Raw genomic sequence first — 16,032 nt, 5'->3', positions numbered from 1 at the left:
TAGACGATAAACTGAAGCAGATAAATATGGTATTTAAAGAGCAAGCAGATGCTGGAATAATTGAGAGAATTGAAAATTTTGATCAATTCAAGAAGGAGCATCCAGAGTCCAGTTTCATGCCTTTTATGGGCATTTTTAAGCCTGATCGTGAGACCACAAAATGTAGGGTTGTGTTCCTATCCAATTTGAGTGACAAGGAAGTATGAATCACAATCAAACTATGCATGCAGGTCCAACATTAAATCAGAAACTCTCCACTTCCATTATCAATTTGAGGTTCGGAAGCAAACTATGTTGCTTAGATATAAAGAAGGAATTCAACAATATAGGTCTTGAGGAAGTCGACCAAAATCGCCCTTGTTTTTTGTGGTTTAGAAATCTTGAAGAGGGAGATTTTTCAATTATTGGCTATAAGAATAGTAGACTTCCTTTTGGACTTAGATGTTCACCTGCATTATTAATGCTTGGATTATACAAGATATTGATACTGGATTCTACGAATGATTCTTTTCCATTGATGAAACTCAAGAGAACCATTTATCAGTTGTCTTATATGGACAACTGTGCATTTACGGCAGAAACGTCGGAGTGTTTGTTGTGGATGTAGACAATGTTGGAGGATATTTTCAGTCCATATAAGTTTTCACTTCAGCAGTTTTTGTCAAATGACATGTCATTACAGAAGGAAATTGACAAAATTCAGGAAACAGAGACTCCAACAAAAAGTAAACTGCTGGGACTTGAGTGGGATCGAATGAGCGATACATTGTCTACAAAACCCATACAACTGGAAATAAATTCATCAACAAAAAGTGAAGTTTTATCTACTATAGCTTCACAGTTCGATCTTCTCAATTTCAATGGACCTATACTGAATCGAGCCAGATTGTTTCTACACAGATTGCAGTGTAGACCAGAACTAGATTGGGATGAAAAGCTTACTGCTCCTTTGATCAATGAATGGAAGAATATCTGCAAGCAGGCCAATTCTGCACCTTCTGTAGAGTTCCCACGGAATTTTGGTGCTCGTACTGACAAATATAAATTGGTTGGGTTTGTTGATAGTAGTAAGGTTCTGTTTTGCACTGCAGTGTATCTGTGTAACATAAATACAAATAAGATCTACTTTATTTTAGCAAGAAATAAACTGGTGAGTAAACAATTGGAGTCAAAATCCATACCAAGCTTGGAATTGCAAGCTCTTGCATTAACCGTTGAAACTGTAAAGGATTTGAAGAATGAACTTTCAGGATTTGGTTGCATTGATCCTATTGAGATAGTTGGATGTGAAGTCTACTCTGACAGTTTGGTGGTACTGACCTGGCTGCAGTCTTACGCCTTGAAACTTGACAAACTACAAAAAAAAAAGCAACCCTTTGTACTCAATAGGTTAGAGTATATCAATAAGCTGTGTGAGGATTCTTGTATGAAATTTTCTTTTGTGTCTGGAGAAGATAATCCAGCAGACTACATCACCAGACCTTTATCTTTTAGGCAGCTGATGAAAACAAACTATATAACTGGTCCTAAGTTCATTACAGAGAGCGAAAGCAATGTGATCTGTAGTGACAGCACTTTGTCTTTCATTATACCTGGATTATTTGAACCAAAACGAGTGCATAAAGTGGAGACAAATTGTGGTAGTGCTTGTTCACCTCCGCATGTGGGCTCGGAATATCTTTTCTCTTTTAATAGGGTTTCTAGTTTTGAGAAGGCTGTGAGAGTGCATGCGGTGGTGCTCAGATTCTGCATCATTTTGAAATCTTAAGTTTAAAAGTAAACATCCAGCTCTAGATCATTTTGAAGTTGAAGATGAATGCTTTGACTTTTATGATGAAGCTTGTAGGCAGATTATAATCAGGGATCAACATGTAAGGACAACGCTTTTTCCCTATTTTCATTGTAACCAATCATCAAGTCGCGTTGTTCTTACTTCCATCCGATAGAGCGTTCCGCGGCCTTTTCGACGATGTATAACACATGCAATTCCATTATTTGTACGCTTTATTATATCTAAATGAATGTCTGTAAGAAAACACAAATTTACCGTCTGAGTCATTTCTGTTTGCGGTGCGAGACTGCACTACATATCCGTCCGCACCTGTCTATGTCAACCCAGTTTGTCTGTAAATAAATCATCAATACCCAGCTACCTGTCTTAATCTCTGGTCCTCACAAACTTATTCACTTCCCAGATGTCTTTGATTATTTTCACTCAAAACAGAAGCAGTTAAAGAATCTGCCTAACATTGTTGCACAGTTGAACTTGTTTCTTGATTCGGATGGCATGGTGAGGGTAAAGAGTAAATGCCGAAGATTGAAGGAAGTCCAACATCTTAACAAATTCAACTATCCTTTACTAATATCGAAGGACAGTATATCGGTTCCTCTGATTATAAGGGAATTACACGTGAAGCTCTCACATGCTGATTGTTATCCTTTGTTGACGGAACTTAGAAGAAACTTTTGGATTACCCATATATACTCGGCTGTGAAGAAAGTTCTGTCAAACTGCATTACTTGTAAGACAGTAAATGAGAGGGTAATTAAACTAAATCAAAGTCATTACCCAGAGTTCAGGATTAATCCTGAAAACATACCGTACAGGCAGATTTTTATTGATCATATGGGTCCATTTAAAATAAAGAATGATCAAGGAAATACTGTCAAGGTATGGTTGTTATGTATTACGTGTCTGTGGTCTCGGGCTATTAACTTGAAAATTTGTATGGATTTAACTTCAGAGGAATTTATCAGAGCATTACAACTTCATACATATGAATTTGGCATTCCCTCCTTATGTCTGTCTGATTTGGGATCGCAATCCGTTGCTGGTGCAAATCAGATCTCTAGTTTCTTCAGCGATTACGAGACAAATGCATATTTTCAGGAACATGGAATTAAATCCTATAAATGTGAGCAATATTACAAAGGATGTAGTCAACTCGGCTCGTTAGTAGAGTCTTATGTGAAACTAACCAAGCGCTTATTATTTGGAGCAATACGCAATAATGTTCTTCCCCTTCGGGATTTTGATTTTATTGTTCACAAAACTATACATTTGGTGAACAGAAGGCCAATTTCATTTAAAGTCTCTCTTAGGGACTCTTCAGGAGAGAGCATTCCAGAAATCATTACCCCGGAGATGTTGATTCATGGCAGAGAATTGGTTTCCATCAATATAATCCCTCAATTACAAGGCCCAACAGATCCCGATCCGGAATTCAATGCAGATCAGATTCCTTCATCATTACTGAAACTACAAAATTTACGACATAATCTCATTAAAATATACAATGAAGAATTTGTTGGGAATATGATTTATCAAGCCGTGAATAAAAAAAGACCGATACAAGCCCGTTCAACATAAAGAACTTGAAGTTGGAGATATAGTACTTTTGAAGGAACCCTTAGCTAAACCCTGTAATTATCCAATGGGACGCATTAAGGAAATTGTAACAAATATAAACAATGAAGTTACGGCTGTGAAAGTCTTTAAAGGGAAAACTGGAGAAATATCAAAACGGCACTCTAGTTCTATAGTTCCTCTTTTGTCAGTCCCAGGCGATGATGAGAAGCAAGGTGTACAAGACACTAATAATGTTCATATTGTATCATCACGTCCTAAAAGAAAAGCAGCTATACAGGGTGCTGCCAAAATTCACCAAATTTTGGCTGAATCTGATTAGGGATTTTTCATTATTGTTAATATTGTTTTATTTGGATTCCTTTGGTTGGTTTTTATTTTTGGGTAATTTTCATGTAAATACTTTTACATTATATACTTTTGATTTCATACTAAATCAAAATCTCTCCCCTGGAGTGTAGAAAAATATGTATTTAATTCTTTTAATTTTACTAGTTATAAAAAATAAAAACATGCTTTATCACTACGGCATCAGTATTAAAGTACTTTACCTATGTAATTACTTAATTAGTCAATTTTAAAATTAACGAAATTTTTATAAATAGCTTTTCTCGTCTAATCCTTTTAAATGGTTATTGCCGTAAACAAACCACCAATTTTAATGCGGAAAATGTTTTCTTGGTTTACAGAGTGACGGAGAACCGGCAGAACCTGTCAAGAACTTAACAACAGCAGTCTTCAGTAGAAGTTCCAGTCATACTTACCGTGGATTAAACTTTGAAGTGATTTAGTGACCTATGGATGTTTCATTTGCATCACGGTCATGAAATACAATCAAACAAAGTAACTAGAAGTATGAATAAGTATGTAATTCACGTATATGTAAGGTAAGTATAGGTAAGGTACGTATCACATAAGCATCGATTAAAGCTGCAGGAATAAAAGTTAAGATCTGGACAGTTTAAAAAACAAAGAAAAAATAGCTTTTCTCTCACCTTGTTTTTAGTGTGATTTAGGAGATAGGTAAGTGGGTTCCCCTTTTGGCAGGTCCGGGTCCAATGGTAACGTGATAGAATTATTCCGTATTTGCGTAACACATGACCATGATGCAAATGATAAGATCCATAGGTCACTAAATCACTTCAAAGTTTAATCCACGGTAAGTATGACTGGAACTTCCACTGAAGACTACTGTTGTTAAGTTCTTGACAGGTACTGCCGGTTCTCCGTCACTCAGTAAACCAAGAAAACATTTTCCGCATTAAAATTGGTGGTTTGTTTACGGCAATAACCATTTACAAGGATTAGACGAGAAAAGCTATTTACAAAAATTACATTAATTTTAAAATTGACTAATTAAGTAATTACATAGGTAAAGTACTTTAATACTGATGCCGTAGTGATAATGCATATATTTTTTTTAATAACTAGTAAAATTAAAAGAATTAAATACATATTTTTCTACAAAATAAGTGTGTTTTTTGGGGGGGCGATAGACCGATGAACACGTATCCAACCAATCGTATTATAAATTTTAAAATTGCGGATAAGGTGCGAAGCGCCGTTCCGCCAACCCCTTAAACATTGCTAAACTCCTGTAGCCCCTGTGGCGAATGCACGCAGCGCATTGTTTCCTTCTTGCCAAGAATCTTAAAAATTGTGGATAAACCGTGAAGTCATTCCGCTAACCCATAAAACAACCCCCCAAAATTCTTTCGACCAATCACAAGCCTGGTCACCCACCCAGTACAGCTAAGTTAATTTCGTTGTTTACAACTACAAGTTATGGTCCAGTCAAAACCGAAGTCTTTTTATTCATAAAGTAGCAGAATTTCCCCCATTAAATGTGATTACAGGTGTGTTAATTAACATGATTTCAGTTTATATCACTGCAATAATTACATCAAAATATTTGCATTAGTATACATCGTTATGCAATTTTCATGGACAACATTGGGTTTGGGTTTTTGTCTACCCCACATGAGGAACGAATAAAGACTCGTATGTTCACTCATTAAGGTTAGTGCTTTTGTGATTTTCAGTCACTGTACAGACCTCAAGCGTTGTCTCCACACCTGCTTTTATCTTAGAAATTGATTTCCTACAGTTTTAGTGCTTTTGATGTACTAGTTAGAAGTAGTCTTTGCTGATCAATAGTTACCTATTTACGTCTAGGTCTCTTCTTAACACCCCCAACCCTTCTTTACCAACTCGTACCTCTTACAACATCACCCCCCCCCCCACCAAGTACCTCACTTTCCCTCAGCCTCTCCCTTCCGTGGATATATGGCTCCCTGAGGGTTTGCATATCCCTCGGCCTTTACCAAAACACAAACATGGCCGCTTTGTTAACTTGTGTTCCCACCCAAAACCCCGAATTCCCAAAGTCCCAAATCATTGTTGGGTAGAGATAGGAGGTAAATATGAACAGGTGACCCCCGAAAGATTAATACTGCTTCTTCATCAAAAGCATTGAAACTATAGGAAAATCAATTTCCAAGGTAAAAACAGACACGGAGTTATTAGGCTAAGTAGAATTACCAATTAAGGAAAAATAAATTTCCAAGGTAAAAGCAGCCATGTCCTCAATACTTAGAAATAGGTAACACCAAATTTTGTGTGAAAACAGGGGGTGCGGCAGTTCCAGGTATTTCTATATAAGCATTCCACATCGTTCGTCCCAGCGAATGCAAAAGCCACCAGGAATTGGGGCGTCAAATATATTTCGCTGTGTTTAGTACAAGCCCCTGCAGGTTAATTACAGTCGTCCGAATAAATATTACTTAAAATTCTTGTTCAGGAGGTAAAACTGCATAGAAAAACCTTAACTGCCATAGTCTAAGCCGCCGAATAATAGTAATATAGATCTACCCGGTTCCACAGTTCCTCTCCTACTATACGAGCTGACCATTGCACAAAAAAAAAAAAAAAAAAAAAAAAAAAAAAAAAAAAAAAAAAAAAAGACACACGGCAGCCGTATCCCGATCGCGGTAGTTATTGGAACGGCAGTGAATTGCGCATGCGTCAATTTCAGACTTCCTGCCGTACAAATTACATAGTGTGGTGGGGGTATGGCAGATTCTGTCAGTGGTGCCTTATTGCGCTCTTTCTTGACTTGCTGTAGGTACGGCAGTTAGCTGTATCCGTTTACCAGTTTGCTAATCTTACTATATCATGTGACCAGAGTTCGGCTTTAAGGCGGGTCAGTCCCGCTTTTTGAACATCTGTCCCCCCTTTTTTTTAGTTAGCAAATGTCCCCCACCCCCCACCCCTTTTTTTTTTTGCTTTTGTGAATTTTGTCTCGATTTTTTGTGCTACAAAAACAAAACTATACCGATTTTAATGGAATAGTGCTGAAATTTTGTTTAATTTTGCCATTTCACTAGCTGGTAAATTCTATCTTCTCCATCAGCTACAATAACCTTCCTTCCTAACTTTGGACACTGTACCCTAACCTGGCCGGGTGGACTTAGGTCTCCAACCCACCCGCACCCCCCCCCCCCCAAAATGTAACTGAATATCAGTCTCCTACTCCGAATAGGCTACTAGCTACTACTACTCCAAAATTAAATCCCTTCTCATTACATTCTCACATGAACAAGTAGCTGGTCCCACCTATACTACGCAAACATCAAAAAGCAAGAAGCAAGCAACCGGAAAATGTGATTCATGTCTTTTATTTGCCTATCAATACCCAAAATGAATCATAAAATAGACCTACCTGTACCAATTTCGCCACGCGACAGACATAGGGAACATGGCTTCCACAGGTGTAATAGTGGTGGTTATGCTACTATCGTGACGTCACAAAACAGCAGTTGAATCCCAACTCGCAAGGAATCGTTAAAAACATTGAGCGGAATCTAAGTTTATGAAAAAGAATGTTAGTTAAAACAGATTGTTTACCGAATCAATGACTTGGCATATTCCCATATTTAAACGAAACCGCTATAATGGCGGATAACCTTTTAAAGGAAATAGTAAACAGTCTCTAATATGATTGACTAATGCAGTGTAATAGACTAATATATATGCACATGCTTCTCTTGCGAAAAATTATATTTGCTTCTTGGTTATTTTCAATTATCTTTATTGGCGACAAAAACTAACATTCAATTCGTTTCAGTTGTGTTCAAGGGAACGTCATGTAAATGGTACAGTACTAAAAATAGCTTTTCTTTGGCGAGAGGAGGACTTCATGCAGTTAAATTCAACTCTAATACTAATGTAGCCTATATGGTCTTGAATGAAATAACTTTTTGAACGCTAATTTTAAGGTGAATATGTCTGGCCATATAATACTTTCCTTCGGCCGACATTATTTTCATCGATCCCATACAACCTTTTAGTGCAATATCGGGGTGACAAGAATCTTCAAATCCTTATCTACTTGTGTAATAGTTTTGAAATGACTAAGGAATGAAAAAACAGAGAAGGGTATTGTATCATCCTTAAGAAGACAGGAGAAGGGGCATTACAGGAATTGAGGAAAACAGAAGAGGAGACGCAGATTCTTTGCTCGTGTTAAAGGTGTAGCAACAATTTCTCTTCGAAGCTGATCCACCTGTCACTAGTACTAGAGAACCACCGAGCTAAGGAGGGAAAGCGAATAGTACTGTGTTGTCGGGTTCCTTTGCACGTTTGCCATACGTTTTATTTCCTTTTGGGGAAGAAGCTGGTCATATTTATTCCAACGGAGAGGTTGGGCAACTGAGAAAAAGAAAGCGGACGTTCGGTGAATAAAGAGGCTAGGGAAGTTTCACTACATTACTGGAAGATACACACGCACACGCACCCTCACACACACACACATACACACACACACACACACACACACATATATATAGATATATATATATATATATATATATATATATATATATATATAGTGGGTGCGTTAACTTTCCACTTTGGTTTTACTCTCTTCAAGTATGATTTTCACTCCAGGCGGTATTTTGTTGTATAATCTTGATGCACAATGTACAAACGCTCTCGAGTGACTTACAATTTGTTCTAGGTTCAAATAGCGCGCGTGTGTGTGTGTATATATACTTAATGTTGGATCTTCCAGTCAATAACATTGTAATGGAAAATCCCTGGATATGTAATTTCATCCATGAAGAGGACGACCTAAAAATTGTAAAGGAAATCAAAACCAAAAATGACAAATATATGCACTATATCATCTAATGCACAACACAAATACGGAAGGCTATCTATGACAGAGGTGACAAGTCGTGTACACTGTATAGCCGATGCAGAGTATACGACTGCTAAATGCCATATCATTGTCAAGAATTTGGTCATAGCGCAACAAATTATAGAAATGACCAAGTGTGGCCTGTATGTGGTGAAAATCACAAATCAAATGAATGTGCCAGCAACACATTAAAGTGTAAAAATTGTGTAAAGAAAGGTCACAGTGCTACTAGACATAAAACATATGATAGCAATAAATGCAAAGTATATTATAAAGAAGAAATGTCATGGGATGAAAATAATACGGACCATGGCTTTGACTGATAATTTGTGCAACTGAATAAACACAGTCCGTAGAAAATAAAACCAACACTATTGGAAATCTTATAAATGATCACAGTCTAGAAGATATATGCATGCTAACGTAGGCTTTTGGCTATGAAATAAAGAAACAAATATATATATATATATATATATATTAGATATACATATTATTAATATCTATATATATCTATCTATATATATAATAATATATAATATAACTATATATATATATAAATATATATATAGATATATATATATATATTTTTTTATATATATAATATATATATGTGTGTGTGTGTGTGTGTGTATCTGTCTTTTTAGTCCTTACAAGGTTAATAAGATTGACATCAGAGCCTACCAGATCGTTCACCAAGAAACTAGGGAAAGTGATGTCGAGGCCATGAGGGTTTTAGATCTTGGCCGTAAATTTACAAATTTCTCTCTCTCTCTCTCTCTCATCATTCCACAGTTCGTCGCCCTTCCCAGGAACTGTACCTGGAGTTAAAGAAAAATATGGCTACAGGGTTATATAAATACAGTTACTTAGGAGAAATGCACTAATTTAGGGACGCACAGGAATTACTAAACAAAACGTTCAAAATGAAGGAAGGAGATATTTGTCATTTCTCCGTTTATCATACAGTAATTATGAAAGATATATAATTAAGACCTATGAATTATGCACCCCTTAATTAATTAGTTTATGTACAAACTACACATGAAAAAGATGTAAAGTATCTTATCTAGTTGTACTTTTGGGGGGAAGGGGGAGATGGGTTAAAAATTATCCATTTACCACTAAAGCAATCACTTGCCGACATAAATTTAGTATCATCTGGTTTACCTGAATGGAAATAGATAAGAAACTATTACATTTATATTGTGCCAAGTCGATTTAGCATAGCGTGAGTAGTCGAATTTTTGCTTTGTACAAAACTGGGGTTAAGGCACTTTCCTACATTAGGTTCTTTGTTCTGTATATGCAAAATTACTCGCGAGTTGCGTACGTAGGTGTGTTTGTGTAAATTTTTTTTTATTTTGAATCGTTTGCCTATTTATGTCCAGATAGAAGATCTTCCCTCTCGTGAAGACTCACGTTCCAAGAGTGTAATAAGAATCCTGTTCCAGAGACATGCGTGTAATAACACTGATCAGTGATTATTCTGTTTTTTTTTTTTTTTTTTTTTTTTTTTTTCATCTGTCCATCCGCCTGTAGTGTTTTGTATGGTAACACTGCGTACTTTCTATAGTATCGTCTCCTTTTTCGCTCCCTTCCATCCCGCCGGATTTTCTACACAGAAATAGATACACAGCTAAATAACTACATTCATAAATAAACAAATACGACGTTGGGAAACTATGAGATAATGACCTTCTTTCCAAGGAAAATGGAAAGAAACAAACCAAAGGATTGGATTGCTATCACAATGATACAAAAGGTATACAAAGTGTAAAAACTTTGTTATGAAATCAACACCTGGAGAAAGTTAGATGCTAATCAGAAAAATATTAAAACAGAACCAAGTTTAATTGGTTGAAATTGATCGTTATAAGTTCATCATTCAACTGTCAAATATACTAAGCAAAAGGCATTATTTAGCTTTCTGGAAAGAGCCGTAAAATGGATTATATGCATGCTCTACATTTATTCAAAATAATTCCCGTATCAAAATACAGTACAAGATAATGTAATCCACTTTATGGTACTTTGTCTGGTCTATTTCGATCCTTTTAATATAAGTTATCAGTAGGCCATCGATAACAAGCTTATCAGAGCCAATCTCCTTTATGACACCCGTTCACCTATATAACGGTAGAACACAGATACATAGACAAATGAACCTTTCTGTCCCTAGCTATGCTTACGTGGGCTCTTTTGGCGTTGTTTCTGAGTCTTCTGTTCTGGGTGTCCAGAAAACCCACCGGTCTTCCTCCAGGTAAGGGGAATCTATTGTTAATATTATGTATTCTTTTTGTGCTATCATTCATTGTGCATGAGCGTAGATTTGATCAAGTAAAAAGCTTCAACAGAAAGGAACGGAGAGCTGAACCAAAAGATAGATGATTAGTGAGAACTAATCATCTATCATTGTATCAGCTTCTATGTCTATTCATTCATTCATCTTCTTTAACGGTAAGCGATGACTTGACAATCGATGTGAATGCTTTTAGCACTTACTTTACTTTACTTTACTTTATCTCCCCGCCACTGGTCAGTGGCATAAGGCATAACACAGTTTTACGAATGTGGACACCAGACGCCAACATAAATTGCAGATGGGTTGAGAAATCTCAAAACTAAAATAAGGATCCATTGCTTCAACACCGAATCAGGAATAAGTTCTATTCTAGCGAGTGAAATAGCTGTGTAAATGAAACAACATTTATGAGAACTCGATTCCTTTCTGTTTACAAATATATCGTTATTATACATCGTAAGGAAATTAGCCAAGTTGAATCCAATTTTTCTTCAATCTCATGCAAGTGTATCCATTATTATTATTGACAGGAAGTAAAAAAGAACCTTGAAATATGGTGCATTGGAAACCAAATTCAAATTATCTAGAAACAAGCGGAGAAGGTTATCAAGTTATCAGCATATTATCTGAGGAGGCACAAGAAGCAAATGATAAAGAATAAGAAGTTTAGGGAATCTTTCACAACGAAAACATCACGAATAAAGACAAATGAAGATTTAATGATAAGATTACTTTGTCCCTTGGTAAGTTCTTTAAGAAAAGTAGACAGAAATGTAAAAACTGAGCTACGTGAAGAAAGCAAAAATTTTATCGTCCAAAATACCCTTTGATTTATATCATGCAGTCTTAATATGAGTTGAAATTCCTTGGTATTTAAGATTTTTTTAATGGATTAAATGCTTTTATTTCTATATTCATATTACTATAGTATAATAGTATAACCAAAATGTTATTCTTTACATTCATTAAATGAATTATATTGTAAAATCTTCAAAGACAGCATTCGATAGAAATAATCTTATTATTTTTATAATTTTATTCTTATCTTTTCTGCATTGAATAAAGGTGTCAAATATAAAGGTTATATAGTTCTAACTATATTTTACCAAATACACAAAAAATGGGTAAACGTATCACTCATATTATTACATATGCTTGTAAATACAATACTCTAAACGTTTATAATAGAAAATGAAAAATAATACTTGGATGTGAAAGCCAAAAATAATTTTGTCCAAAAAATTACTGTTCTGGCCCACTGTGCGATGGGGTTATATTTACACTATCATTACATGGAATATATTGCGCAATTCACTTTCTGATAAGATCCATAACAACTCTTATCTTTTATCAGGGTGTTAGACAAATGTCGATAGTAGGGCCAGACCATAGAAATTAGTAAACAACTTTATAGAAAAAAAATCTAAATAAAATGGTTCTAACAAGTAAAAAAATGTTAAAATCTATGCGCTAAAAATATTTAAAGACCTAACAGGTATAAAAATAAAATGTTAAGGACTTAACAATTCAAAACATTTATACATAAGCTAACGGGGCATGAATTTTTTAAAAAACATAACAAGTCTTATAATGTTTAAAAGCCTAACGATTCATAATTCCAAAGTGACTGGAATGTGTTTCTTGCATTATCATGGGGACGATAACGTTCTTTACATACACTTGTATACATGCACAACCGGTAAAAATTGTACGCATATACCACATCTGTACAAAAAGCAGACTACACATGCAAATATATTCACTGTGGATTTTTTTCTCAGGACGATGGGGGCTACCAGTGATTGGATACATCCCGCTGTACACAACAAATATCAGCCAAATCATTAGTGACCTTAGGAAGGAATATGGTGATATATTCACGTAGGTATATGATGTATATGTAGACTGCTTAATGAAATTAAATTAGTTTAGACGATTACATATAGTAAAGTTATGTGCTGAATCTTAATGCAAAAGCAAAGGCAGGGAAGGAATGGGTCTATTCCAGTGTTTCTCATTCCCCCCCCCGCCGCCCTTTTTTTTTGGGGGGGGCCAACGGCAATCCTTAGATCTCATGAGAATATCACGGCACACTCGGCCAAATTTAAAAAGGGTATACATTTGAATATTAATGAGATGGAACCACAAACTTGAAAAAACACGTATAAATATGAACTTACTTTATTTAAGTATTTTTATTCAGTCACACTACAGCTTATTAGTGTGAAACCTGTGCCTGGTCTTTTTTTGAGACTTGCTCAATATTTGGTGGAATGAGCGACAAGCAGTCTTGGTTTCTTCTTCAGCTCTCGTTTCTTAGCTTTGATGATATTTAGGGTTGAGAAGCCTAGTTCACATAGATAAGGAGTAAACGCCTCAGTGGCGTGGTTGGTTTGGTGTTTGCTTCTCACCTCGGTGGTCGTGGGTTCGATTCTCGGCCATTCCATTGAGGAGTGAGAGATGTGTATTTCTGGTGATAGAAGTTCACTCTCGACGTGGTTCGGAAGTCACGTAATGCCGTTGGTCCCGTTGCTGAATAACCACTGGTTCAATGCAACGTAAAAACACCATACAAACAAACATAGATAAGGAGTAGAGAATTGTAGCAAAAGTGATAAAGCTTCTTTTTTTTATGGCAAATGTGGGATATTTCTCTTGTATAGACATCCAAAATGAATCAATGGGTAGGTACTGTCGATCACTATAAATGATGGGGGGTTCTTCTTCTTCTTCTTCACACAAGTTGGAGTTCAATATTGGAAGAAACATTTATGAAAGGATTTCGAATCCGAATTTTCTGCGCCCAGTGATGGACAATAATGGTCGATGTTTTCATCGAGCGCTGTCAGATGGGTACCCATAATCACGGTCTTGGTATATATATATATATATATATATATATATATAATATATATATATATATATATATATATATATATATATAGAGAGAGGAGAGAGAGAGAGAGAGAGAGAGAGAGAGAGAGAGATATATATATATATATATATATATATATATATATATATATATATATATATATATATATATATATATATATATATATATACATATATATTGTTACGAAGTGCCAAAGTATCTGGTTACCATTCATCAATTATTACCTCACCAAAAACCAGACACCTGAACCCTCTTAACACGTATTAAACGACTGAATACTCTAAAGGCAACAGTGATCCCTTAACACTTACCAGTATTGCAGAAAATCAGACTAAGTTCATCAAAACAGGTGTGAGGTAATCTTGTAAGTAATTAAACTTAATCAAAGGGCATCACTCCATCAACAACTTTAAAAGTATTTCCCTGATTGCAGAAGTCTAAGTACTTCCCTGGTTGTAAGTCACTTCAAGTAAATTGAAGGAAAGCAAATCAATTACCACTCTATGTTTCTACCTATCATCAATATAATCATAATCACATATACTGGTATAAAGATAAAAACACATAAAAATTTTAAATACAAAAATTTATTATCAAATTCAAAACTTATAAGTGAAATTCACAATATCAGGGAAAATTACTGTTACTTGAAAACAAAGTAAAGTTTAATTAATTCTTGAATCAAATTAAGTAAAATAAAATCAAAATTAATTTATCACAAAATTCAAGAAAATTAATTCAATTGAAATTCAAAAGTGTTAGACAATAATTGAAAATTTGAAGTTAATTCACAAGTGTTAAACAACAACAAAACTTGAAAAGAATTCTAAGTAAATGCAAATTAATTCACAAATGTTAAATTTAATTAAATGTGTAATGATTAAGCAATGAAAATAACTATGTCAATTAAATTGTGAATGCAAATGAAAATATAAAATAAGAAGGCACACTTCAATAAGAAAATGAACAAGTGCACAAACAGTGGAACAAACACAAACACAAAAAATCAGCAATGTGTAAAAGTGTAAATCATTTTCACTCAAAACATTATAACCAACAGTTTTTACCAAACCTTCATAGCCATCTGTTATTAGTTATTAGTTAATCACTGTTCCTAACAATTATTAGTTATTAGTTGTTACCTAACAATTATTAGTTATTAGTTATCACCTAGCCGTTATTAGTTGCAACTAATAAAAATATAACACACTTTACCTTTTTGGTATACCAACTTCTTTCTTTGCTGCAGGCTTGATTCACACTTTCACAAAAACCAGGCGCCGTTATGAAACAATGTTTGTTCTGATTCCACAAAAAACACTATTTAATACTAAATAAACTCTAAGAAACATCAACTCTGAAATTCTAAAATGTTACGATGACCAGTTTACGTTACGTTAATATAATCTCAATGATGTCGAGTGAGAGAGAGAGAGAGAGCAAGAGCGAGATGTCAATGCCTCGAGGTTCTAAGATATAATGAAATCTTCTTCCCTTGCGAAAACTGGACAGGGCAGATGACAAAAACGTTCTTGGCATAAATGCATCTAGAAGCTTCGGAAATCTGACACAACCTTCATAAAGAATGTGCAATCCCCACGTGGGACTCGGCAAAGACATACACGTACAAAAAAAGACATGTATTCGTCTCGATCGACTGAAGCAGAAAGGTCTTATCTCATACGATGACAGATTCTCCAAAACACAAATGAAGATTTGAGCACGCTTATCAAAACGCGTTGACAGATTTAGGAAAGCAAATGGATCTCGCAGACCCTCTAATCTTACAGTGTTGACATAAAAGGGGAAACAATCATAGTTTCGAACGGACAAAGAAAATCTCTCTCTTTTTACATTCTACGTTATAATATATTCTTTTACATTATGTAATGCGAAATGTGAACACAGTAGCAATATATAATAATATATATATATATTATATATATATATATATATATATATATATATATATATATATGCTTAAAAAAATCACAGTAGATGCACGTGACTTCATATAAATAAGCGAATTCCACAGGAAAATGATAGTCAGAAATCAAAGCGCTTTCGTCTTTACTCAGACGAAAGAGCTTGGATTTCTGACTATCATTTTCCTGTGGAATTCGCTTATATATATATATATATATATATCGGTCTTGGTATATAGTTGTATCTATATATATTGTATATATAATTATATACTATATATATTATTATCTATATATTCTTATTATATATACACACACACCTAGACTGTGCCCATAATAGAA

The 16,032-nt window shown here is 34.9% G+C and overlaps 1 protein-coding gene across 1 annotated transcript in view; it reads left to right on the top strand.

The window, feature by feature from the left end:
* Positions 1-10,748: 10,748 nt before the first annotated feature.
* LOC135220037 (cytochrome P450 2L1-like) overlaps positions 10,749-16,032 on the top strand; it is a 12,022-nt gene continuing 6,738 nt past the window's right edge. Inside the window, exons 1-2 of the mRNA XM_064257368.1 lie at positions 10,749-10,827; positions 12,651-12,750. Of these exons, the coding sequence (XP_064113438.1) occupies positions 10,749-10,827; positions 12,651-12,750 (179 nt within the window). The remainder of the gene's footprint in view (positions 10,828-12,650; positions 12,751-16,032) is intronic.

This window comes from Macrobrachium nipponense, chromosome 1 (assembly GCF_015104395.2).
Source record: "Macrobrachium nipponense isolate FS-2020 chromosome 1, ASM1510439v2, whole genome shotgun sequence".
NCBI lineage: Eukaryota > Metazoa > Arthropoda > Malacostraca > Decapoda > Palaemonidae > Macrobrachium > Macrobrachium nipponense.
This window is presented reverse-complemented; position numbering and strand designations above follow the sequence as displayed.